This window comes from Canis lupus, chromosome 6 (assembly GCF_003254725.2).
Source record: "Canis lupus dingo isolate Sandy chromosome 6, ASM325472v2, whole genome shotgun sequence".
Lineage (NCBI taxonomy): Eukaryota > Metazoa > Chordata > Mammalia > Carnivora > Canidae > Canis > Canis lupus.
Window position 1 is genome coordinate 37,480,826 of NC_064248.1, and position 23,981 is coordinate 37,504,806.

At 56.7% G+C, this 23,981-nt stretch overlaps 2 protein-coding genes across 2 annotated transcripts in view; one reads left to right on the plus strand and one right to left on the minus strand.

Moving 5' to 3' along the window:
• TRAP1 (TNF receptor associated protein 1) overlaps positions 1 to 20,590 on the plus strand; it is a 51,882-nt gene extending 31,292 nt beyond the window's left edge. The window contains exons 4-18 of the mRNA XM_025416708.3: positions 1,084 to 1,224; positions 3,323 to 3,394; positions 4,714 to 4,874; positions 5,983 to 6,092; positions 6,632 to 6,705; positions 7,404 to 7,559; positions 9,201 to 9,321; positions 10,285 to 10,354; positions 12,688 to 12,835; positions 14,380 to 14,565; positions 14,951 to 15,089; positions 15,655 to 15,740; positions 16,271 to 16,416; positions 20,015 to 20,087; positions 20,327 to 20,590. Of these exons, the coding sequence (XP_025272493.1) occupies positions 1,084 to 1,224; positions 3,323 to 3,394; positions 4,714 to 4,874; positions 5,983 to 6,092; positions 6,632 to 6,705; positions 7,404 to 7,559; positions 9,201 to 9,321; positions 10,285 to 10,354; positions 12,688 to 12,835; positions 14,380 to 14,565; positions 14,951 to 15,089; positions 15,655 to 15,740; positions 16,271 to 16,416; positions 20,015 to 20,087; positions 20,327 to 20,428 (1,785 nt within the window). The 3' untranslated portion in view covers positions 20,429 to 20,590. The remainder of the gene's footprint in view (positions 1 to 1,083; positions 1,225 to 3,322; positions 3,395 to 4,713; positions 4,875 to 5,982; positions 6,093 to 6,631; positions 6,706 to 7,403; positions 7,560 to 9,200; positions 9,322 to 10,284; positions 10,355 to 12,687; positions 12,836 to 14,379; positions 14,566 to 14,950; positions 15,090 to 15,654; positions 15,741 to 16,270; positions 16,417 to 20,014; positions 20,088 to 20,326) is intronic.
• DNASE1 (deoxyribonuclease 1) lies at positions 20,527 to 23,342 on the minus strand. Its single transcript, XM_025416710.3, has 9 exons — positions 23,039 to 23,342; positions 22,559 to 22,706; positions 22,188 to 22,276; positions 21,992 to 22,075; positions 21,757 to 21,872; positions 21,488 to 21,600; positions 21,261 to 21,415; positions 20,973 to 21,069; positions 20,527 to 20,889 (listed from the first exon to the last, which is right to left on the minus strand). The coding sequence occupies exons 2-9, from the start codon at positions 22,703 to 22,705 to the stop codon at positions 20,836 to 20,838; spliced, it is 855 nt and encodes a 284-aa protein (XP_025272495.1). The 5' UTR covers position 22,706; positions 23,039 to 23,342; the 3' UTR covers positions 20,527 to 20,835.
• Between the last annotated feature and the right edge of the window lie 639 nt (positions 23,343 to 23,981).

Consider the following 23,981-nt stretch of genomic DNA (forward strand, 5'->3'; position numbering starts at 1 on the left):
TGTTTAGGTTTCATGGACAGATAGGCCCAGATGATTCTTTGTGCTAGATTGACTCCAGGAGTTAATTTTTGTTGATCATTTAGAATCCCCCCAGGTATGGGCATGGGGTCCTGGGCTTCATTACTGTGGTAGTGGCGGTGAGGAGTGACAGGTGGAGGGAGAAGTCAAGAATAAGTGGTCCATTTCCATGCTCGATATTGCTAGAATGCAGAGAGGAGTTTTGAGGAAGAGTAAAGCACAATATTCCAAAGTTAAAAGGGACTTTTTAGGAAGTACTTTCAAGGCTTGTGCTGTTGCATACCATATTCAAGTATCCTGGTGATCTTCAGCTTCTGTTCTCTTGGGGTCACATCACCACACTTCCTCCCTCATGTGGAGGTAGAAGGTCTGTTTGAGGTCAAGGTGCTTCTCCAACGCAGATATGTAGTTGGGCTCTGTGGCCCTTTCCTCCCCTCACATGGTAGGCCTTCACTACAGGAAGCCATGAAGTCCATCTTCAGGAGGTAAAAGAAACAGTGTTAGGGCATATTCTGACATCCCTGGCCAAGAGTTGAGCCGGAAGCAATGGCACCAGGATCTTAAAGTTCGAGCTGATGTAACAGATTGGCACCTGCTCCGTTTTCAGGACGGAGCAGCAGGGTTAGAGTTTACTCCTTCAAGCTGTGTCAGGGAGAAGCCTGGGCCTTGAGTCATTTTGGGACCTGTGCTAGAGAAAGCCTCTGGGAAAGTGGGAGGTCTTTAATGGTTAAAACACTGAGTATTTAAAAAAAAAGACAAAACCACAGTATTCTTTGACAGTTCTTTCCCAACTTTTTTTTTTTTTTTTTTTAAGATTTTATTCATTTATTCATGAGACACAGAGAGAGAGATAGGCAGAGACACAGGCAAAGAGAGAAGCGGGCTCCATGCAGGGAGCCCGGTGTGGGACTCAATCCCGGGTCTCCAGGATCAGGCCCTGGGCTGAAGGTGGCGCTAAACCGCTGAGCCACCTGGGCTACCCTGTCTCCCAACTTTTAACACACACTTCGGGTGCTACTGACCGGTATGTCCCACGGTGCTAGCGTCATCTTCCCGCTTCTGTAGGTGTTTATACGGGAGCTGGTCTCCAATGCCAGTGATGCCTTGGAAAAGCTGCGTCACAAGCTGCTGTCTGAAGGCCAGACACTGCCGGAAATGGAGATCCACTTACAGACGGACGCTGAGAAAGGCACCATCACCATCCAGGTATCCCCTCCTGGGAGTCCTGCCTCGAAGCGCCGACCCTCTTCACACCTGGAGCGGGGGAGCTGGACACATCTTCACTGTGTCCAGCTCAGCTTCACTTCATTGTTGACTTGGGTTTTAACTTACTATAAAAATAGCATTTATTTAAATAATAATAATAATAATGTTCAATATAGAAAATTTGGAAAACACAGAGAAGAAGCAAATTTAAAATCACCGTATTGTTTGGGGATAACACCTGTTACCACGCTAACATGTGTCAGCATAGGGTTTCTGTGTGTTTATTTACCTATCTAAACATTGTTAAATTATGTATTATTTTTAGAATTCTGTCTTTACATTTTTAACTGTATTTATTGTCTCAGAACACATATTTCCCCATGTCATTAAGTATCCTGGGGTACAATTTTTAATCACAGCTCACTGGTTGAATTAATAGTCTTGCTTTAGATGAAGCAATACTTAACGGCTGTTGTAACCTTTTGAAAATATTAAGATCAGAAAGAAAGGCAAATGTGGGGGGCTTACCAAGCAGTGGTTCTGAGGGACACAATGTTGCCAAGCAGCTGCTTTAGAGCCCTGGGTGAGGTGGGAGGATGTGCTTCAGGGGTCACTGAGCAGATGTTTCTGACCTGGAGTTTCCTGCCTCCAGCAAGGGAGCTGGGTTTGGCCACCCAGGACGGTGCTAGAGGGGGGCCCTTGTGCTCTCTTGTCACTCATTCCGTCTGGTCTGTGTGTGTGCGCCTTTATGCAGTGATTTTAAGAAGTTTTTACTGAGGTGAGATTTACATACAGTAAAATTCAGGTTCAAGTGCACACGGCTTGGTAACATGATGCCAACGTGATTTGCTCACCCCAGATCCCTTCCTAACCTCTGTCAACCACTCATGTGCTCTCTGCCCTTTCAGGTTTGTATTTTCTAGAATCTGTAGGAACAGAGTTTGACTTCTCGCACTTGGCAGAGTGCTGTGAGATCCATTCCATCTCTGGTGCAGCGCGTAGCTGTAGCTTGTTCTGTTTCTCCCAGAGAAGTATTCTGTTGTACGTGCACAGCACACTTTGTCATCCGCTCGCCAAGTGATACGGGCTTGGGGTGTTACGAATAAAGCTGTTGGGGACATGTCTTTTCATTCCTCGGGTAAATGCCCAGGAGTGGGGCTGCTGGCTCAAGGAGAGAGTCTGTAACTTTGGGAGCCGCCCGGCTGCCTGCAGTGGCCGCATCTGGAAGGTCCCCCGCTGCATCCTCGCCAGCACTGGTTACTGTCAGCCTTGGAGATTGGGGCCATTCTAGTGGACGGGCAGCCTGTCTCAGTGTGGGTTTAGTGTGCATTTCCCTAACGATTAACGGTCGGTACTGAGCATCTTGTCGTGGGCTTGCCATTTCTGTATCTTCCTTGTGAAATGTCTGGATTTGGGGTTTATTTTCAATCAAGTTGTTTGTTGCTCTTTTTTTATTGAGTGTCTTTATATTATATATTTTGGGTATAAGTTCCTTATTAGATATACTTTGCCAATTTTTTTCCCCAGTCTTTGGTTTGCCTTTTTATTTTCTTGGTGGTTTTTGAAAAAGAAAGGTTTTAATTGCATTAATGTCTAGTTTATTTTATCACTTGCTCCGTCTGTGTTTCTTTTTAGCAGCCTGAGATATCTCTGCCCCTCCCACAGTCAGACTTTCCCATTTTCTTGCAGAGGTTCTGCAGTCTCGCTCGTCCTCTGGGTCTGATCTATTGGGGGCCTGGTGTGTGTGTTGGGGGGGCTGGGGTTGAATGAGGTTTTAGCCCTGTGTCTTTTCCTTTTCTCTGTCAAGTTTTCCTGGAACCTTTGTCAAAGCTCAAGGGACGCAGTCTGCACAGCTTTGTTTCTGGACCCTCTTCTGTCTCCTGGCTCTTCCTGTGTCTGCCTGCTAGTAGGGTTTGTTCTTGTGCAGCCTGACCTCTGAGGCTAGAGCCGGTCTCTCTAGTGACTTGTGCTATGACTTCTCGGGGTCCCACCTGATAGGTGTAACTAATAGCCACTTGTGCCCCGGGGCCGTCCACCCGCCTGTCTGTCCCAGCCCCCCAAGTTCTGGCTTCAGAGCTCAGCCTGCCTCTCTCCTCAGGACACTGGCATCGGGATGACACAAGAAGAGCTGGTATCCAACCTGGGAACGATCGCCAGGTCGGGGTCAAAGGTAAGCCCCCCACTGCCCCTTCCTCAGCTGCGGCAGCTGCTGCCCCTGGGGGCTCGAGGGTCTCTCCTCGAGGCTGCCCCAACCAGAGGGGCCACGACTCTGCTGCCAGCTTCAGTAGGAGCGTTCTCGGGCATTAGCTTCGTTAGTGCTGAGAGAGCCTTACAACATGGTTTCCTGGCCGTCACGAAGACCTCTGAGGTGATTTTTCTTTCCTATAGACGAAGAGATGGAAATCAGTCCTTTGCCCGTAGCTAGAAATCAGCCGACCCTAGGCTCAAAGCCTGTCCGGGAGAGTCTGGAATGCACCCTTCTGCCTTCCATGTTGCTCCCTCGCTCAGTGATGGCTTGAGGCAGAGGGGGCCCGGCAGAGGTCAACCTCCTTCCTCTCCATCCTCAGCACTGTTCACAAGAATGGGTCACATTTGCAGATGGGTGGCTTTGTGGGGAGGCGGCACCCTGGGGGCCGTGGCTGCCGTGACCCCAAGGGGGTGGTCATGGGGCCTCTGCCAGTAGCGCCTGTGCCAGCCCGAGTCGCAGGCTGCTGGTCCTCGGCTCCTGGTGTGCCTGTTCTTGGATTTGTGGGCCTAAGTGGTGCCTAAAACGGTACTTGACGAACATGCATGAGATAGTCTAATTGTTGTTCCAGAATGATTGCAGAAATTCTACTTTTAAGGAAAGTCGGTGCCGTCACATAGAGTAGCCACCAGCTACACGTGTGCCTGTTGGAATTTAAGTTAAGTTCCTCAGGCACACCAGCCCCAGTTCAAGTGCTCGGTAGCCAAGTGCAATCCGCGGCCACCATATTGGGCCACATAGAACATTTCTGTCACTGCGGATGGCGTCACAGCAATGAATATGTGCATTTTGTTTCATTTTTAATCTTAGGAACTTTGATAAACATAAGTTATAAAAATTAAGTGCCTCCTGAAACGGTATCAAACCTGAATTTGGCATGTACCATTTCCTCACTAAGCTTCACGTCTAGGAGACATCAGAAGACACATTTAGGAGCCCTTGCCCCCAACTCTGGGGGGTCAGTCCTTTCTGTGCCCTGCCCGTTCAGACACCCGTGCCCCCCCCCCCCCCCCCAGGAGTGTGGCCCGCAGCCGACAGGCTGGCTTGTGGCCTCTGAGTCAAATACAGACCCAGTCTGCACGTTGCCCCGCTGGGGCTCTCCGTGAGAAACCACTTACCATGATCATCTTGAGGATTAAGGGTGATCTCCACCTGTGCTAGAGGAGCGGACACAGGCAATCACAAACGTCCGTTCTCCCTGGGGAAGGGGCCGCCCTCCCTCTGACCAGCCTTCGCCACCGCAGGCCTTTCTGGATGCGCTGCAGAACCAGGCGGAGGCCAGCAGCAAGATCATTGGCCAGTTTGGAGTGGGTTTCTACTCTGCTTTCATGGTGGCTGACAGAGTGGAGGTGTATTCCCGCTCAGCGGCCCCGGGCAGCCCTGGTTACCAGTGGCTCTCCGACGGGTGAGTGAGAGTGGGCCTCGTGTCCCACACGGGGAGCGCCCCGGGGCCACCGTGGCCACGCAAACCTGATGTGCGCTTTGGGAGTCAGCTGAAGTGTTCCTCTTCGCTTGGAAAGTTCGAGTGTCCCGAAGGCCCTCCTGGGATTTTCTGTGGAGCCTGAACCTCACACTGTGGGGAGCCTCCAGGTGGCCCGTGCGGTCTGTTCCTGTGGTGTGTGCTCTGGAGTGTGGCCTGTGCCAGGCGGGGCTCCTTTGTGAATGGCTGACCTTAGGGTGGGCGGTCACCAGGCGGCAGCCTCACTGGACTGTTCTATGGGAGCTCACTGCTGATTCCTTCCCATCTGGGACTTCCTGGGTTTGGCTCATGGGTCTGGCTGCGCCGCCCCAACAGTTGCCTCTTAAAGGTGCTTGTTCTGCAGCCTGCGTGGGGGTCATGTCTCACAGGCTCGTTAGGGGACATTCGGGAGGCTCTCGAGCCTGTATTTGAGGAGAATGGTACCTTGGCCAAACGGAAGCACGTACTTAACAGTGGGTCCCAAACCTTCATCTCCAAATCCTTTCCCGATGGAGTCTCCCGTCTTACGTGGAGGTCCAGGGGTGCACACGAGCGGCCCTGCTGGACGGATCCCAGCCTGGCTCCCTCGGTCAGAACTGCGCTTTCTGTTTAATGCAGAGAAGGGGGTGTTCACAGGAAATGAGCCAGGGTTTGACAAGGCACCTTCTGGGGGCACATCCCCCTCTGGTACTTTGGAAACCGTGTCCCTGCCTGGCCTCCACCAAAGGTCCAGAAACGGGGGAGGGGGGGCTAGCTCGGGTTAGAGGCGTCCTCCACACATCTGCTCCCCTGCCCAGTGTTTCATGGCATCAAGGCCACCTCGGGTGACCCGAGAGCCCGTGATAGGGAGACCCCACCTGCTATGCGGTGGCTACGTTCCCTGATGGAGACACAGTGGCTGGGGGCTCAGCAGGGCTCAGAAATGGTAGCTCTCAGGCTTGTCTTTGGTGTTGGTTTGGGCCCCGCTTGCCACAGTCCCAGGAGGAGTGACCGGACGGGCGGCGTGGGAGCCATCGGCTTCACTGTGTGTCACTCTCCCTTTCCCACCTCCTAGCTCTGGGGTGTTTGAAATCGCTGAAGCCTCAGGAGTGAGAACTGGGACCAAAATCATCATCCACCTCAAGTCAGACAGCAGGGAGTTTGCCAGCGAGGCCCGGGTTCGAGGTGAGGGGGAGCCGAGGCCGCTGGGGGTGTCAGTGCCGGGGCTTAGGGCGCTTCTCAGCTTGGTCGCCTGGGCCTGCTGGCGTGGTCAGGCATTGTTCTGCCTTCCGCCCTTGTCCCTGCACGCGGTGCTTCTGCTGTTGTGCCCCCCCCCGCACCCCGCCATGAGGTGCTTCCTACCTGGCCTGAACCCCGCTTCCCCAAAACCAGAGCGGGGGCTTCCACACGGTGCTCTTCTCATGGTGTCTGACTGAATGCCGAGTGCTTCCAGGGTTCACCATTAACCCATGAAACCATATTTGTGCCCCCAAGAAGGGGGCCTCTTGGTGACCTGGGCCTCGAGAGAACTGGTTCTCGTGGGGGTTGTGGTCACTCTGTATGTAGGACAGTGTCCCTGTGTGGCCTGGCTTCCCACACGTGAAACAGCTGGCACGGGGTCGTCCCAGCGTGCTCTATCAGCCCTGCAGCCACTTTTGTATCTTGAAGCTTCCTGTATTCATTGTTGGTGTGGGGTTTTTTTTGTTTGTTTTTGTCTTTTCAAGATGTAGTGACAAAATACAGTAACTTCGTCAGCTTCCCCTTGTACCTTAACGGAAGGCGCATCAACACCTTGCAGGTGAGACCCTCAGATGGGTGTGGGGACCGGGTGGTGGCCAGAGATGGGGCTGGGTGGCGTGGTCACAGCCCCCGCATGGGCCATCCCGTCCATGTGCACCATGTGCAGTTCAGTGGTCCTCGGTGTGTTCATGGGGTCAGGCCACCATCACCACAGTATGTTCTAGAACATTCTCTCCCCCAAAAGGGGGACTGCATTAGCAGTCACTCCCCATCTCCTCCCATAGCCCTCGACCCTTCACGTCAGTGGAATCAAACATTGGCCTGTGTCTAGCTTCTCACCATAGTGGTTCTGGGGTCATCCATGTTGGAGCCGGTGTCAGCCCTCTGTTCCTTTTTATGGCTGAGTCACATCCTGCGGCTAGACCGTGTTTCTTCATCTGTTCACTTGTTGATGTATTTGTGATGTTGTACAGGCAGGTGCAGATCCTCTGTGCTGATGTTCCCTGGCGTCCTGTACTGCGGAGGGGACCCTTGTTCTAGAGCCTCTTGTGTGTCTTTGTGGGACACCCTCCTCCCCACGTTGGAGTGGGTGGGGCTGGAGATGGAGACAAGGGCTTGCACCTGGGCCCACCACCCTGGTCTGTCTCACAGGGCCGGTCCTTGGGTCATCCTGGGGCCACAGGCTCCAGCAGCCCGGCTCTGCACAGTTGTTGGGAGGACATGTCTCACTGTATCCCCACGTGTTTCCACTTCTAGGCTGTCTGGATGATGGACCCCAAGGATGTGGGAGAGTGGCAGCACGAGGAGTTCTACCGCTATGTGGCTCAGGCCCACGACAAGCCCCGCTACACCCTGCACTACAGGACGGATGCACCTCTCAACATCCGTAGCATCTTCTATGTGCCAGAAATGGTGAGGCTTGGCAGGTGCAGGGCGGGGGCTCCCTGGGTGCAGGGTGGGGGCTCCCTGGGGCGGGAGCCTTGCCCCAATGCTGCAGCGTTTCCCAGCATTGGCTATACTTGCCCTGAACAGTGACAGGTGAGCACAGACATCACAAAAATTAATTCAGTAGCCTTAGAGTCAAAGCAAAGTCCATGCCAGTGGGTAGGTGAGCACAGGGTTTTAAAGTTGGTGGAGGGCTTCATGTGCCATCTTGGAGTAGAACAGATATGTCTGGCCGTGTGGCCCCGGGCTTTGTGGACCCCTGCGGAGACCCTCAGAGCGGCATGAGGGTGGCCTTTGCATGCGGACACACCACTGAGCTATGGGCTCCACGGGGCTCCGATGAGTTGGTGGGTGCTCCGTACTTGTGCTCGGCCCCTGAGACCCCCGGCTCGTAGGAGCGTGGCGAACACTTACGAATCCTGTGACAGAGAAACCTGCTCTGGGTTTGGAAGAGGTTCCTGGCTTTTTTTGACTGCCGCCCTCACAGTGCCTCATGGCCTCCCGTTTTGGAAAGCGCCGTGAAGCCCTCACTACTGAGTTCTGCAGACCAGCAGCGCTGGCGTGTCCTGGCACTTGTTAGGATTGCAGAATCCAGGGATCCCTGGGTGGCTCAGCGGTTTGGCGCCTGCCTTTGGCCCAGGGCGCGATCCTGGAGTCCCGGGATCGAGTCCCACGTTGGGCTCCTGGCATGGAGCCTGCTTCTCCTTCCTCCTGTGTCTCTGTCTCTGTCTCTCTCTCTCTCTCTCGGTCTATCATAAATAAATACATAAATAAATAAATGTTAAAAAAAAAAAAAGGATAGCAGAATCCCAGCATCCTCAAGAGCCCCTGAATCAGAGTCTTCATTTCAGCAGATTCCAGTGTGATGTGCATACGGGCCACAGGTTTAGAGCAGGGTTTGGGGGCAGTTGTGACTAGTTTGGGCTTCTCAGGCCACACACGTCCTGGAGCCCTGCTGCTGTAGCATGGAAGTCCATAAACTGCAGATGAACCCGGCTGTGTGCTAGGAGACTTCATTAGACCCTACAGTTTGGATTTCACGTATTTTTCACATATCATGAAATAGTCTTTGTTTTCTTTCTCAACTATTTAGAAGTTGACAAGCCGTGGGACGCCCTAGAGGCTCAGTTGCTTAAGCGTCCAACTCTTGGTTTTGGCTCAGGGTGGTGGGATTGAGCTCCATGTCAGGTTTTGCACTCAACAGAGAATCTGCTTGAGATTCTCTTTCTCCATCTCCCTCTCTTTTTCTCCTCTCCTATAAATAATTTTTTAAAAGAGATAAATAAAAATAAAAGCGAATAAGCCGTTCAGTGGCTGTACCAGCCAGGTGATGGGCTGGATTTGGCCTGTGGGCTATTTATTACTTGGTGGCCTTTGGCCCCTAGTGGGTTTGGCTCTGTTCACAGGGACGTGCAAGCTGTTAATGTCCTGCAGGGGGAATGGGTTGGGGGGCTGCAGCAGCCCAGGGAAAGCCCACACCCTGCTCCCCCTGCCGAGAGCGTGTAGGGCTCCTCCCTGGGCTTAGAGCTTCTCTCTTCCTCTGGCACAGGCTCCGTGGGAAGGGGTGGTCCTCAGAGCTCCCTGACGCTGCTCTCTCCTTGCCCCCAGAAACCATCCATGTTCGATGTGAGCCGGGAGTTGGGCTCCAGCATCGCGCTGTACAGCCGCAAGGTCCTCATCCAGACCAAGGCCACCGACATCCTGCCCAAGTGGCTGCGCTTCATTCGAGGTACAGCACTGATGTCTGTGCTCTGCCCTATGGGCCGAAGCCCTCAGCCCTGGGACTGCGTGGCTCCGTGTGAGGCCAGGGGTGCTGACTCCGGGAGAAGGTGCTTGTCTGCCGTGGGTGCAGGGTCGGGGTGAGCGGCTGCAGCTGTTTGCTGGGCAAGCTGGCCGGGCTCAGAGCGCCGCATGAAGCTGCTCAGTGCCACCCAGGGAGCTTCCTACCTCCAGCTGCCTCGTCTGGGTGCAGGGCCGAGCAACAGGACTCGCTTAAATTGAATTCTTTTTAAGTGTTTAACTGTTTTATGTGAGTTTCAGGTTTATGTATGAATTGTCTTCAAGTTAAGTGAGATTATAGCTTTAAAAAGTATTCAGCGCTGGGCAGCCTGGGTGGCTCAGCGGTTTAGCGCCGCCTTCAGCCCGGGGCGTGGTCCTGGAGACCCAGGATCAAGTCCCACGTCGGGCTCCCTGCATGGGCCTGCTTCTCCCTCTGCCTCTCTTTCTCTCTCTCTCTCTCTCTCTGTGTCTCTCATGAATAAAAAAAAAAAAAAGTATTCACCTTAGCCTCCATATCACCTTAGCCTACAAAGTGCGGGGGTGTCCATGATATATTCGTGATTCTGAACATAAAATCCAGGGAGTGGTTTCAGTGTGTCAGACCGAGGCTGGAATCAGCAGCTGTCCCTTGTCACAGTTCCTTGGCCTCGACAGCGTTTCTTCTGATCACGTTGCTGTGACCTGGGCTGTGTGGACGAGCTCTGGGGCATCAGCAGCACCTGGAGTGCCAGGTGGTGTTGCCCCACGGGGCCTCCCCACTGTGTCCTCACCAGTTTGCTGTCACCCACGCATGGTCTAACTTGGTGTTGGGCAGGGAGGAAGAAGAGGCCCAGTGGGGAGGTGGGGGCGTGTGCAGTGAGGCTGGGCAGAGCCACGGGTGCTGCGAGGGTCCTGACGGCCCTGTCTCACTCAGGTGTGGTGGACAGCGAGGACATCCCCCTGAACCTCAGCCGGGAGCTCCTGCAGGAGAGCGCGCTGATCAGGTGAGCCGCGGAGAAGGGACCGGCGGCGCCTGCAGGAGGCGAGGGCCCGGGAAGCCTGAAGGGGTGGTGAGGGGGGTGAGGCTGCGGCAGGACCCCGCCTGGGAGGCCGTGTGCGGGGAGACTCGGGCGTGCTGGCACAGAGGTGAGGAGGCAAAGGACAATGACCCCAGGAGGGATCTGACCTTGGTCCTGAGGTCACTGATGGCGTGAAGGTGGTCCTCCTTTGAAAAGGTCATTTGGGAATCCCTATGGGCTGAAATGGCTGCATTGCTCAGCCCCTGCCCGATTGCCAAGTGCCAGCGCCCACCCAGGGCTGAGCGCAGCCTGTCCCACACAGCCCTTGTGGTCCTTGGAGGGGGCGTCACTAGATCCCCGCGTCGTGGTTGCACAAGCAGGTGCAGACAGGTGGTGCCAGCCAGTGAGCATGCCCGAGCTTGGCCCGTGCTGCCGTGCAGGAGCAGCCCCGTGACTGCCGCCTGGCACGTGGGGCCTGACCTGTGACTCGGCCCGTTCCCGGGATGTTCGCGAGACGCTTGACTAAGGGGGCGTCTCCCAGTCCTCTCCGTATTGAGTCAGTCTTTCCCCTTGTAGTTAATGCATCACACGGCGGGGAGCGGGGGCGGGGTGGGGGGTGGCTGTGTGAACAGCATGCTGCTTCATCAAACTTAAGATTTTATTTGAGAGCGCGCGCGCACAAGCAGGGCAAGCAGCAGAGGTGGAGGGAGAAGCAGGCTCCTCGCTGACCAGGGAGCTTGACACGGGGCTCAATCCCAGGACCCTGAGGTCATGACCTGAGCCGACGGCAGAGGCTTCACCAGCCGAGCCCCCCGGGCGTCCCATTTCATTACATTTCCAGTGTGTTCATTGTAGTATGGGTTCATTTATTAATACCAAACATTTATTTGTAGGTACTGATTTCCCATTTTATTCATGGATTCTAATCTGTTACTATCTTTATGTACCTGATGCCCCCACGGCCTCCAGTTGAGCCAGCAGGAGAGGCCCCCCCAGACGGGCCCCTGTGCCCTTTGGCACGCTCCTGCCTTGTCCTGGGCAGCCTCGCTTTGGGTGCACGACACTCCAGGCTCCCTTGTTTTGCCTCCGACCTTTCCTGACCCTGGCACCACTCACTCCGTGAACATGCTCTGCCTCCTCAGACTGGAGCGTGATGCTGGGAAGCCGAGGTCTGGGCCCCGAGGACACTGTGGCCTTTACGTGGCCCTTCTCCCAGACCCTGTTAGGAGTGAGGATGTAGGAGGGGTGTCTGCTGATGTGTGTGCATCTACGTCAGTACCTGTTTCTGTGTTCTCCGAGGCCTGGTTACCACTCAGCACCCCCAGGGCGTCCTGGTTGCCCCCTCTGTGCGTGCTCCCTTTGACAGTGCGCCGTGCGCCTCATCCTTACCCTGCTGAGCTTTGGCAGTCCCCGCCATGGAATCCATTCACCGTGGCCACTGCCCTCCCCTTGTGCCGATGCCCCTGGCACCTCCTGGACTCTGATGCCACGCAGTAGGCTGGGCACTGCCCTTAGGGGTCCTTGGCTATGACCTTCCCTCCAAACCAGGCTGTGTGGTCACCCTCCTGGGGCTCAGTGTCCCCCGTAGCCTCTCTGGCTGAGGGACTGAGGCATTTGGGATAGGAGCGGGGGGGGCGGGGCATAGGTGAACGGGAGACCTGCCCTGCCTGCACTGTTATAGAAACACACGGGAATTTTGTTTTTTTAAGAGAAAGGTAAGATATTAGGAAGAAGTTAAGAATACACTTAATTCCAATAATGAAGCTGCTCACACTTTTATGCAATAAACACCTTGATCCCCCAAAAGTCCAAGTTTTGCAAAACTGTGCCCATTGCGAATGCGGGGTCAGCCCCAGCTATAGCGCACGCTGGTGTAGACTGCCGATCCCCACAGAGCCCGCAGTGCAGCCAGGTGGAGGGGCAGTCTAGGCACACGCCGCACGCACCCCGCGGCTTAGCCGTGTCGAGACTTCTGTCCACAAGGGCTGTTAGCCGACGTGGTGGTTGATGGCCAGGTAGCTTTTTCCGCTCCTGCAACCTGGTTTTCCTCATTCAGCGTGGGGGCTGTTGTAACAGCCCTGCTTTGTGTGTCCCTGTCCAAAGCCGAGGCCTGTGTCCCCGAGTGTGATCTGCCTTGGAACTGCCCCTCTCCCCCCGCCGCCCGTGGAGGCACGGCCTCCGTTCCAAGCCCGTCTCATTAAAATGGCATGTCATTTTCACTTTTTTTGATTATTAGTGGGAATTAATGTTTTTCATACTCTTCTGACCTTTCGTATTTCACAGAAGTTGCTTGTGATAAATGCATTTCTCTTCTGTAGGAAACTCCGGGAACTTCTACAGCAGAGGCTAATAAAATTCTTCATTGACCAGAGTAAAAAAGACGCCAAAAAATATGCCAAGTTTTTTGAAGATTACGGCTTGTTCATGAGGGAGGGCATTGTGACCACCGCTGAGCAGGAGGTCAAGGTGGGTCTGGAGGGTCTGGGTTTTAGGGCTTTTGGGGTGTGCTACGGGCTGTGGAGGAATCTCGTAGGGGCCAGAAACTTGGGCCTCCCAGGACGTGACTGGCACAGCTGGACACTGCGCAGGGGTCAGGAAACACAGCATCTGCTCCAGGCCTCTCGGATGCAGCAGGCCTGGTACCGCTTCCCGGAGCGTCCTGACCATGGCCTGCAGCGCCGAGCTCTTCCTGGCCTGGTGTAGAAGGCAGTGGGTGCGCAAGTCTCCTCCCTCTGGCATTCAGGGCGCTCTGGAGATGATGGAAGGCGGGGGACAGGGCAATGTGCCTCGCTCTTGGGAAGGGCAGGGCAGGTGCACTTGTGTGCGGTCAGGACATGTTCACCGTGTGATGGGTGAAAATTCTGTGTGCTGTTCCCGGGGCGGGAGTTCAGTTCAATTACTTTAAAATGATAGGATCATCTCAAACATTTTTTGGCCAGTTTTAAATTGTCATGTAATTCACATACCATAAAGTTCACTCTTTTAAAGTGAACAGCTCAGTGGCCCTTCATAGGGATTCACAAGTTGTACTAGTATGACTGTCCTGTTCCAGAACATTCTCATCCCCCTAGAAAGACACCTGTGCCCAGTAACCTGGGATTGGGACTTCATTTTCTGCACCAGAACAGCAGTGAGGAAGGACGTCACCGAGTGTCTGGGGCTCCCCAGGGGGTTCAGACCAAGGGCCCTGGCCTGGGGCCGCCTTTGCTGCTGGCTGGCCCCAGACTCCTGGCGTGCAGGCCTGTCTCAGTTTCCACGTGTTGTCAGTTCCGTGTTTCTAGCCGACAGCAGCAAGGTGGCGATGTGTCCCCATCGTGCCGTTTCATCGGGACATCTCTGGACAGGCTCTGGTCTTTCCTGCGTCCCCCTCTCCCTGCACATGTGCTGGCTGAGGAGAAATCTGTGGTGTGGGGACGAAGGGCAGTTTGTCTCAAGTCACACCTGGGCTGGTGGCATCAGCCACCCAGGCCCCAGCTTGTTGCTTGTTGGTCCTTGGCAGGCAGCTCCCACAGTGAGAGGCTAGGACACCAGCAGGTAGGTTGGCTTCAGCCGACAGGACCCCCTTTCAGTGTCATTTGTACCCCACCAACCAGGGCTAGTTGCTGTTGTGGGGATGTGACCTCCACACCACGTCCTCATGCCCGAGAGGCAGGGTCAGTGACTAGGAATGCACAGAGGACGCTGGATCTGGGGAAGTCCCTGCCACAGACCGTGCCCACTCCTCGGACAGGACCAGAAAGTCCTCTCCACAGGGCCCTGGACCACCTGTGGTGAAAGTTCTCTCCACGGTCCCCGAACTTCTGATATGTGACCTGCCGGATACCCGCAGGTTCCCCCCGCTGGAGCCTGAGCACCATCCCTGGGCCTGGCAGCCAGGGGTGAGGCCGGCCAGACCCTTTCCTCCCCCTCCCTGTGGCCCAGGCCTCCCATAGCCATCGGTCTGTGCTGGGCGGTTGGGGGCTTTTGAGAGCGAGGACGCGGAACGAGGGTGAGCTGCCCTTCGTCTGCAGGAGGACATCGCGAGGCTGCTGCGGTACGAGTCCTCGGCGCTGCCCGCCGGGCAGCTGACCAGCCTCCCCGACTACGCCAGCCGCATGCAGGCCGGCACCCGCACCATCTACTACCTGTGTGCCCCCAGCCGGCACCTGGCCGAGCATTCACCCTACTACGAGGCCATGAAGCAGAAAAACATGGAGGTGGGTGAGCCACGGGCTGGGGCCAGGGCGGGACAATCGGGTGTCTGAAGCCCTGAAGGAGGCTCTCTGCTTAGTGGACAGTGGCTGAGAGGGCCTGGGACACGGGTAGAGCCAGGCAGCGGGAGGGAACGTGCAGGTGCCCAGAGCCCCAGCCGAGCTGCCGGCAGCTTGTGTCTGGGAGGTGACGCAGGGTTTCTGTAGGGTCACTGTTCCTCCTGCTGCGACATACCAGGGCCCCCAGGACCGTCTGGTGAAGCCTTTTACCTGTGGGGGTCTCCGCCGTGGCCTTTGCGGACGTGGGACGCAGCCCGCACCTCAGCGCCCCTCTCCCCCATCACGGGCCGACATCTCCAGGCCCGATGCCGACATTCTGGGGCCCTCGCAGGTTCTCTTCTGCTACGAGCAGTTTGATGAGCTGACCCTGCTCCACCTCCGTGAGTTTGACAAGAAGAAGCTGATCTCTGTGGAGACGGACATCGTTGTCGATCACTACAAGGAGGAGAAGTTGGAGGATGGGTCCCCAGGTCAGCCTCCCTTCTGTCTGGGCCCAGGGGCGTAGGGAGGCCGCGGCGGGCCTGGGGGGCTGTTGGCTGCAGGGCCTCTACTGCCCTGCGTGGTGGCTTTATCTGGGGTCTCTCTTGCTTGTTCGTGTCTGGGATCCCAACCTGCACAAAATCAGCGGTTGGGAACATCTTCCGTCTTGATTCCGGGGCCTCTCCAGTGCTCCCTCCGGCTTCCTGACGGGATTAGAGATCGTCTTTTTAAAGGCTTCACTAAATCACATGGGTCTCAGGCCACCCGAAGTGGGCTCTACACCCAACACCGGCCTTGAGGTCATGACCCTGAGAGCACGAGTTGCATGTTCTACTGGCTCTGCCAGTTGGGTGCCCCCAAAAATGTCCTTTTCCAGGGGCAATTTTATCTGCTTACTTTTTGGTGATGAGCGTTTTGGGGAAGCCTCTGTGCTGGGGGCCAGCAGGGGTGGAGGGAGCCTCCTTACCCGGTGCTGGGCCGTTAGCGTTTCAGGCCCCCGTGGGTCCCGTGGGGTCATTAGCAGCGCAGAGCTCACTGCCTACTGCTGTCCCGTAGCTGGTGACCGCCTGTCAGAGCAGGAGACGGAAGACCTGATGGCTTGGATGAGAAATGTGCTGGGGTCGCGTGTCACCAATGTGAAGGTGAGGCCTGGAGATGGGCCACCACCCGCCGCCCTGGCCCCCATGGCCGTGCAGCCACCGGCTGAGTGGCCGGCCTCAATGGGCTTTCTCCCAGCGGCGGGCGAAGCCCCCCTGAAGTGGGGACCAGCACGTTGCTGCCGCTCCTCCGTGTGCGCACGCAGGCAGCAGGGTCGTGACCACTTGGCAGGAGGAAGTGTCCCGGCTGGCATACGGGCAGGTGGGAGCCATGGGGGGGCGGTGACAGCACCGCCTGCAGGAAGGAGGCTCAGGCCCCTGGGATGGGCGGGCTTGTAGACTCCCGTAGGTGACCAGGCAAGATGGACCAGGGGTGGCAACCGAAGTGTTAGACGCCGCTGGCTGCGGGGATAGAGGAGGGGCCTGTCAGGGTGGTTGCAGGAGCGCGTGTGGCAGCTGTCGGGCCCCGTTCTCGGTGCTGCACGGGAAGAGCGTCCCTGCAGACCTGCATTCTCTGTGGCCCGGGGCCCCCGCCTTCTGCTCCTCCCTCACCTGCTCCCTGGCCTTGCTTGTAGGTGACTCTTCGCCTGGACACGCACCCCGCCATGATCACCGTTCTGGAGATGGGGGCCGCGCGGCACTTCCTGCGCATGCAGCAGCTGGCCAAGACGCAGGAGGAGCGTGCCCAGCTCCTGCAGCCCACACTGGAGATCAACCCCAGGTGGGTGGCCGGCCCCTCGGGCAGGGGCGTGCATGCGTGCGTCTCACTTGCCTGGTTGTGCTGGACGGTTATGGGCGCTGCCTGTGTCTGTGACATACAGAAAGGCGTGAGGGCTTGTGTGCCGTTGGGTGAACATAAAGACGACACTCAGGCGATCAAACTATGTTCAATTGTGATGCTCCCTGCACGTGAGGTCCTAGGACACCCCCGACTGGCTGCGGGATGCCCCGGGGACTCAGTGGAGCCTGTCCCTCTCCTCCACGGCCCCTTAGCCCTCCCTGTAGACAGTCCTCGCCGTGCTCTGGTCTGACCGTCTGTCCAGGGAAAGCTCCGTGTGGCCTGTTTGAATTTTTCTGTAACGAGTCCCCTCGTGTGCTTTTGAAGTGCTTGTTCACCCTGCGCCGACAGTGGCCGCGTCAGGCCCATGGCAGGGTAGCAGGCAGGAGTCTGCCTCAGCGCCATGGTTTAGTCTGTCGTGGCGGACTTGTGAGTTGTTCCCGTTTGGGGGCTGCTGGGAACAGCTGCTCAGAACACTTGTCCCATCTGGTTCCCGCAGGTGTTTCCTTGAGGTTCACCTGCCCAGGTGCCCTCTGTGGGGGGAGACATGTGCTTTTTTAAGGTCTGTGCAAGGAATATTTTTAAAGATTTTTACTTGAGAGTGAGCACAAGCAGAGGGGAGGGGCCGAGGGAGGGGAGAACAGACTCCCCACTGAGCAGCCCCCCCCCCCCGCCACCCCCAATGACCTGCACACAGGCAGACGCTTCACCCAGGGTCCCCCAGGTGCCCCTGTGGAAGTCTTCATCACCGCATTCGTGAAGTATTCTAACATTTCTTTCTAAAAGCTTTAAAAAGTCTGGCTTTTCCGGCTGGTTTTAGTCTGTCCCTAATGGGCGTGGGGTAGGGGAGCAGTCACTCTTGTCCCATCCTTGCTGATCCGCCACGATGTCTCCATCCCCGAGCAGGTGGCCCTGCACGCGGAGCTCTGTCTTCCCCACAAGGCTGTGTTCAGTGAGTTACCCTGCAGTTCCCTTCAAGGGGTCTTCCCTCCTTGTGGGTCTGCACCGGCACAAGGTCGCCTGACGGGTTCCCACCACACACCTGTGCACGCACGCTGTTGGGCTTTTGATGGAGATTATACTGGTTCCCACGTCAATTTTGTTTTCTTTTTTTTAAAGATTTTATCCATTTATTCATGAGAGACACAGGCAGAGGGACAAGCAGGCTCCATGCAGGGAACCCAATATGTGGGACTCCATCCCAGGTCTCCAGGATCATGCCCTGAGCTGAAGATGGCGCTAAACTGCTGAGCCACCGGGCTGCCCTTTATCATTTTTGAATAATTTATTCATGAGACACAGAGACACAGGTAGAGCGAGAAGCAGGCTCCCTACGGGGAGCCTGAAGCAGGACTCGATCCCAGAACCCTGGGATCATGCCCTGAGCCAAAGGCAGACCCTCAACCACTGAGTCACCTGGGCGTCCTGTCACCTTTTTTTTTTTTTTTTTTTTTTTAAGGTTTGGTAGAGTGAGAGTGAGCAGCAGACTCTCTGCTGAGCAGAGGCCATTTTGAATGAATTGGCTTTTAAGATTTTATTTATTCACGAGAGAGAGGGAGGCAAAGACACAGGCAGAGAGAGAAGCAGGCTCCATGCGGGGAGCCCGATGTGGGACTCGATCCCTGGATCCGGGGTCATGCAGGCGCTAAACCCCTGAGCTGGATGAATTGGCATTTTTATGTCAATTCTTTCATCCATGAACATGCCAGATCTGTCCATTTGTTTAGGTCTTGTATAATCTTTTTGGTGGCTGTAGAGTTCTTGTACATTTATTGTTTGATGTACCTTATATATTGGATATTTTGAAATGTCATTTTCTAACTTGCTGTTGTATGTGAAGACTGTTCATTGAGGGAGATTTTGTACATAGTAGTGATCTTTTTAGGATTTATTTTAGCATCTTAAGACCCTGCACTGAGCTCGGAACGTGATATGGGGCCCGATCCCAGGACCTCGAGACCGTAACCTGAGCCAAAACCAAGTGTCAGATGCTTAACCCACTGCACCACCCAGGTGCCTTTACCATAATTTTTAAATCAAACTATGTCAGGTTACCCAAAACGTTAGAAGATAGCAAAAACAAATTCCTAGACTTGTCCCCTACCACAGTTACCACAGTCCATTTTGTGGGTTTTCTTCTGGACCTTGGTCTTACATTGTTCTATGCTTTTTTTTTGCCCCAGGAAACATTTTTCTCATGTTGGTTCATAAGCATAACTTTTGTTTAGACCACTGACTGGGGGATCCCTGGGTGGCGCAGTGGTTTAGCGCCTGCCTTTGGCCCAGGGCGCGATCCTGGAGACCCGGGATCGAGTCCCACGTCAAGCTCCCGGTGCATGGAGCCTGCTTCTCCCTCTGCCTATGTCTCTGCCTTTCTCTCTGTGTGTGACTATCATAAATAAATAAAAATTAAAAAAAAAAAGACCGCTGACTGGGATGAGGTTCTTCCCCCCGCCCCCGTGAGTCAAATGACTAGACGTGAAGGCAGCAGGTGAGACTGGACTTGGGCCGGCACCACTCAGGTGGCCGGGGCGGGGAGGGAGGGGGTGTTCTGTGAGGTAGTGGCGTGGCCTGCTCGTTCTTGTTGCCAAAGACTATTTCTAAATTTTAGTTGCTTGTAAAATTGGTTCTGTGTTCTGGCTCGGAATTCTCTGGGACATAAACTGTGTGGCCCGCGTCAGGTCTGTCCTCCCAGAGCTGGCGTGCGCACGTGTGCGAGCAGACTCCGGCGGCCTGCCGAGGAGTGTACCTGTGTGAGGGAGGGAGTTGCATGTCCCAGAGCAACGTCCCTGCCCAGGTTGACAGACTCCCGCTGTCCTGTGTGGCAGCTGACAACGCACCTCTCCAACGCCCGCGGTTTGACCTAGCTTCTCCATTACGGCCATTCCCCTTAAAACATCGTGATTTTGATGTAAGTTTCCTACAAACAAGGTCGGACGGCATATCTGTGGTGTTTCTCCTGTGGGGGAGGCAGACGGCGCAATGTTCTCCCGCTCTCCCTTCGACCTCTTTGTATCTTACTTCAAAAGTCCTGTGAAGTTAAGAAACGTTTCCTCCGTGTCCTCTGTTGCTCCTGTGGTGAGGAATCCCAGAGACTGGCCAGGCCCCTCCTCGCGTGGCCTCTGCTGCACCGAGGTGTTGGCTTTTCAGTTTTTAGGGCCAGTGGCCCAATTACTGGAGCTTTAAAATCTGCTCCGACACCGGGAGAGCTCTTCCAGCTGTTCTTCTGTGATTATAACTTACTTAAAGATTTTATTTACTCACAAGGGACACAAGCAGGCTCTCCGTGGGAGCCCGATGCGGGACTTGATCCGGGCCCCGGGATCACACCTGAGCCCAAGGTGCCCCTTCCTCGGTAGGGTGCGTGTTAACTCTGGTACTTACCTCTTAATCATCCTGGTTTTCTCCGTGTAGCATCTGAACTTGACATGTGCCTTGTCTCCCTACGCTGGACAGTCCGGGTGACCCTGACCCCGCAGAGAAGTCCTGAGAACATAGAGGCCTGGCACGGGGTTAACTTCTGGTGTTTTCTGTGCTGCAGACACATACTGATCAAGAAGCTCAGTGCACTGCGGGACAGCGAGCCTGAACTAGCCCAGCTTCTGGCTGATCAGGTGAGTGTCCTGCAGCGCCTGCTAAGCTGCCTTTTCTCCAAAAGGTCTCGAGAGAGGGTAGAAGCGGGGAGCAGGGGGCCCAGCGCAGGCCTCGACCCCAGGGACCCCAGGGACCCCAGGACCCTGACCTGACGCTTCACGACTGAGGCCCCCTCAAACCCTGTTGGGAAGGGAACCACGCCCCCTCTTCTCCCCGCTGGGCCTTGTCCTCCGCTGATGAGGTGAGCCCTGCCTTTCAGATCTACGCGAACGCCATGATCGCCGCGGGGCTGGTCGACGACCCCCGCCCCATGGTGGGCCACCTCAACCACCTGCTCGCCAAGGCCCTGGAGCGCTACTGAGGGGCAGCGGCCCGAAGGCCCCAGGTCTCCCTGCGGAGGTGACCGGAGAGGCAGCCTGAGATGCACCAGGGCGAGAAAGGAGGACTCCATGCCACCAGTGACAACTCCCCCTTTGAGCTTTATTTACTTAAATTAAAGGCATTTGTCAATCTCCATGTTAAACTTTTGTCTGGCCCGAGAAGGTACGGAGGGCGTGCCCTTGCCACACCCCCACCCCGTGTTCACACTGGAAGTGGAGGTGACCAGTCTCCATCCCTCCTTCCACAAACTCGAGTTGAGTTGAGTTGCTGAGTTGAGTTGTGGTGACATTTCAGGGGACCACGGGGAGAGGGTGCTCAGGAAAACCTCATCCACAATGCTTGACTGTGCAGACAGGGAGGCTCTAGGGGGCGCCAGCCCCATTCCCCTCAGGCCCTCTTGAGCGTCACCTCCACGGGGTAGTGGTCACTGATGGCCTGGGCCTGTGGGAGGGAGGACAGGGACACACCCACACAGTACTTGCTGACTGTCCCCCGCCCGTGCCCCGAGAGGGAGGGACACCCACCAGCTGGCTGCTGAGGCCGTAGGCCACCTGGAAGTTGAAGGGGGCGGCTGATTCAGGCACAACGGCGTGCTGCAGCTGACTTCCTGCCACCACGATCCTGCCATATGAGAAGATCCCATCGGCCCCAGGGTCACCAACACAGCTCTGGGGCTGAAGGTCACCCTGAGCAGCCGCCTCTCTGGCTCTGCCGTGCCATGGAGCCCATTGGGGCCTGGTGGGCCGGGGACAGACTCAGGTTTTGGGAAGCTGGACACCGAGTGGAGGCTGCTCCCGGAGGCCACCTCCTACCTGTCATAGGCACAGTGCGTGGATGTGGACGTGGTGTCCGCGGTGTCGGGAATCAGCCACTGGAAGGCCGGGTTTGTGCGCAGGCGGATAGAGGACCACTGGGAGGCAGCCACGTAGCTGCAGCCGGCGTTGAAGTCGCCCATGAGCACGATGTCCTGCCAGGACACAGTGGCCGGTTGGTCTGGGCCCGCAGCACGTGCCTCCGGGGCCCCGGGGCGCAAACTCACCTCCAGGTCCCACTTGTGCTGGACATCCAGGTAGACGTCATAGAGCGCGTCTATCTCCGCCACCGCGTCCAGCGGGGCTGCATGCAGGGGCACGACAGCGAACTCCTTGACCTCTGTGGAGACGGTGCTGCTGAGCCCCAGGATCGGGGACATGAGGCAGTCCCGAGGGGCATTTTCCTGAGTGACTTCAGTGGGAGACCAGAGCACAGGGGGTGGGGGTGGGTCGGGGGGACCAGGGCTTTCCAAGGGCCCCGGGAAGGGCTGCGCACCCGTGAGCGGGGAGTGGAACCTGACGATGGCAGGCTCGCGGCTGAAGGTGTCATTCCCGCAGGGCTCGCAGCCGTCGTCGTACTGGTAGCTGTCCAGCACGGACACGCGGTCAGGTCTGCGGGAGGCCAGGGGGTCAGCCCGGGGCCCATGGGGGGCCCATGTGCTCCGGCCTCGGGTTCCTCCCCACCCACCGCACGGACCCTCAGGGCGCGTCTCCCGGCACCGGGCCCTTACCTAAACAGAAAGAGGTAGCGTTCCTTGTAGCTGCTGCGGCCCAGCGGCTCACTGACCACATAATGGTAGGCATTGGGGTCGTCCCTGGGTCAAGAAGACAAAAGTCCCTGTCAGGGACCCACAGGAGCCTCCCATCTACATCAGGCGGTGCACTGTGCCCTGGGCCTCCCTCCCCACGACCCCCGCTGTCACGCACTGATTGAGTGTGTCCAGCAGCTTCCCTACAGCTGTCAGGTGGCTGTCTCTGACCTCCTGGACTACAGCAACGTCGTAGCGACTCAGGATCTGCGGACAGGGCCACAGTGGTGCTGAGCTGGGTGGGCACCGGGGGTGGTGGCCCTGCTTGCTGCTGGTCCCCACAGCGCCTGAGCTGCTGCCGTTCCCTGGGGCACCTTCACCTCGTCTGGCCCGAAGCTCTTCTCTGGGGCTACTGCCAGCCACGGACGGCATGCCAGGGACAGCGGCACCCCCGTCGGTGGCTGCTGCCCCCTCTCTTCCCAGCACCTGTTTGAGCCATCGCCACAGCCACCTCTGGGGTTCCCCGGGGACAGGCTGGCCTGGACTTGCCTGCACGATGTACTTGGAGAGAGTGGCATTGGACATCTTGGTCTCCCCAAAGGTCCGGATGTTGAAGGCCGCCATTCTCAGGGCCAGGGCCCCCTGCAGGAGGCCGGCCAGGGCGAGCAGTGCCCCCATCAGCCTGGCGCCCCTCATCCTAGAACAGGAGGGACACTCACAGGTGAGGCTGGGACTAGGAGCCGGTGTTCCCGCACCGTCTAACAGGTGCGGCTGCTGGAGCCCACAGCTGAGCAGGCCCGACGAGCCTCCGAGCTCCACCCCACCCCACACCCGTGGCCAGAGAGCCCAGGGAGCCACGGAGCCGAGTCGCAGACCCTGGGGTCTCCTGACTCCTGCACCCTCCGGAGGACACCCCTGGGGCTGGGACACCGACTCACCACCCTCCCCTGAGGGGCTCCAGGCCCGGAAGGTGGCAGTGACCTTCCCGGAGCCACATGTCGCCCTGCCTTCGGGCCACAAGATGCTCACCTGAAGGTCAGCTTCTCCGAGGACAGGGATTGGGATGAGAATTGGGAACTGCTATCCTCTGATCAGTAACAACACTAGCCTTTTGCTGCTTTGAGAAAAAATAATCCACAAAGGGAAGGGAGTTAACGTAGTGAGAGACCCACGCAGAGCGTGAGAGACCCACGCAGAGCGGCAGCTGAGTCCCAGCACAGGGAACATTCACTTTCCCCTGGAGTTTTAAAGGTTTAGGCAGCCGTGACCTTTCCCAGGGCATCACCTGGGGGGACAGAGAACAATGGTGCTGCCTGTGTGGCTTTCCCACGGGCGTGGAAGGCTGGCCACCCGTATTTCAACAGGTTTAAAAAAGATCACCTGATAATATTTGCATTTGGTTTTAAAAAGTCTAATGAAAGGGCCAAGGGTGCCCATGTCCTTCACACGTGCTGCTCTCCCAGGGATGGGGGGGTGCTGGCGCTCAGGCTAGAGGTGACCTTGGAGCCGGGTCAGAGCCAGCCAAGCCCTGGGTGGCCCCACCACTGCTTCCGGGGGGCCCGCCAGGCCATGGGCCCCAGGGGAGGCGGGAGGCGGGGCTCCCTTGGGTGCCAACAAGGCAGCACAGAGCCTTGGGGAGAGGAGGCGTGTATTCCAAGCAGAGGGGACACTGGGTGGCTGGGTCACAGGGACACCGCCAAGCAGCTGAGGCCCAGAGTCCAGTCATTTGTTTTGGGATCCCCGACTGTCCCATTTGTGTTTGTTTTCTGTGTTGAGACAAGTCCGCAAACAGCTGCTGGCTCATGTTGACGGAAATGCATCCTCTCCCAGCCGGAGGGGCCAGAGAGCACAGTCCGCGTAGCCGTCCGGGGGGTGCGCTCCAGCGGAGACACCGGGGAAGGTCCCTGCATCTCCAGCTCCCGGGGGCCCCAGACCCGCTGGGCTCGAGGCCACGGCCCCCCACTGTCACTTC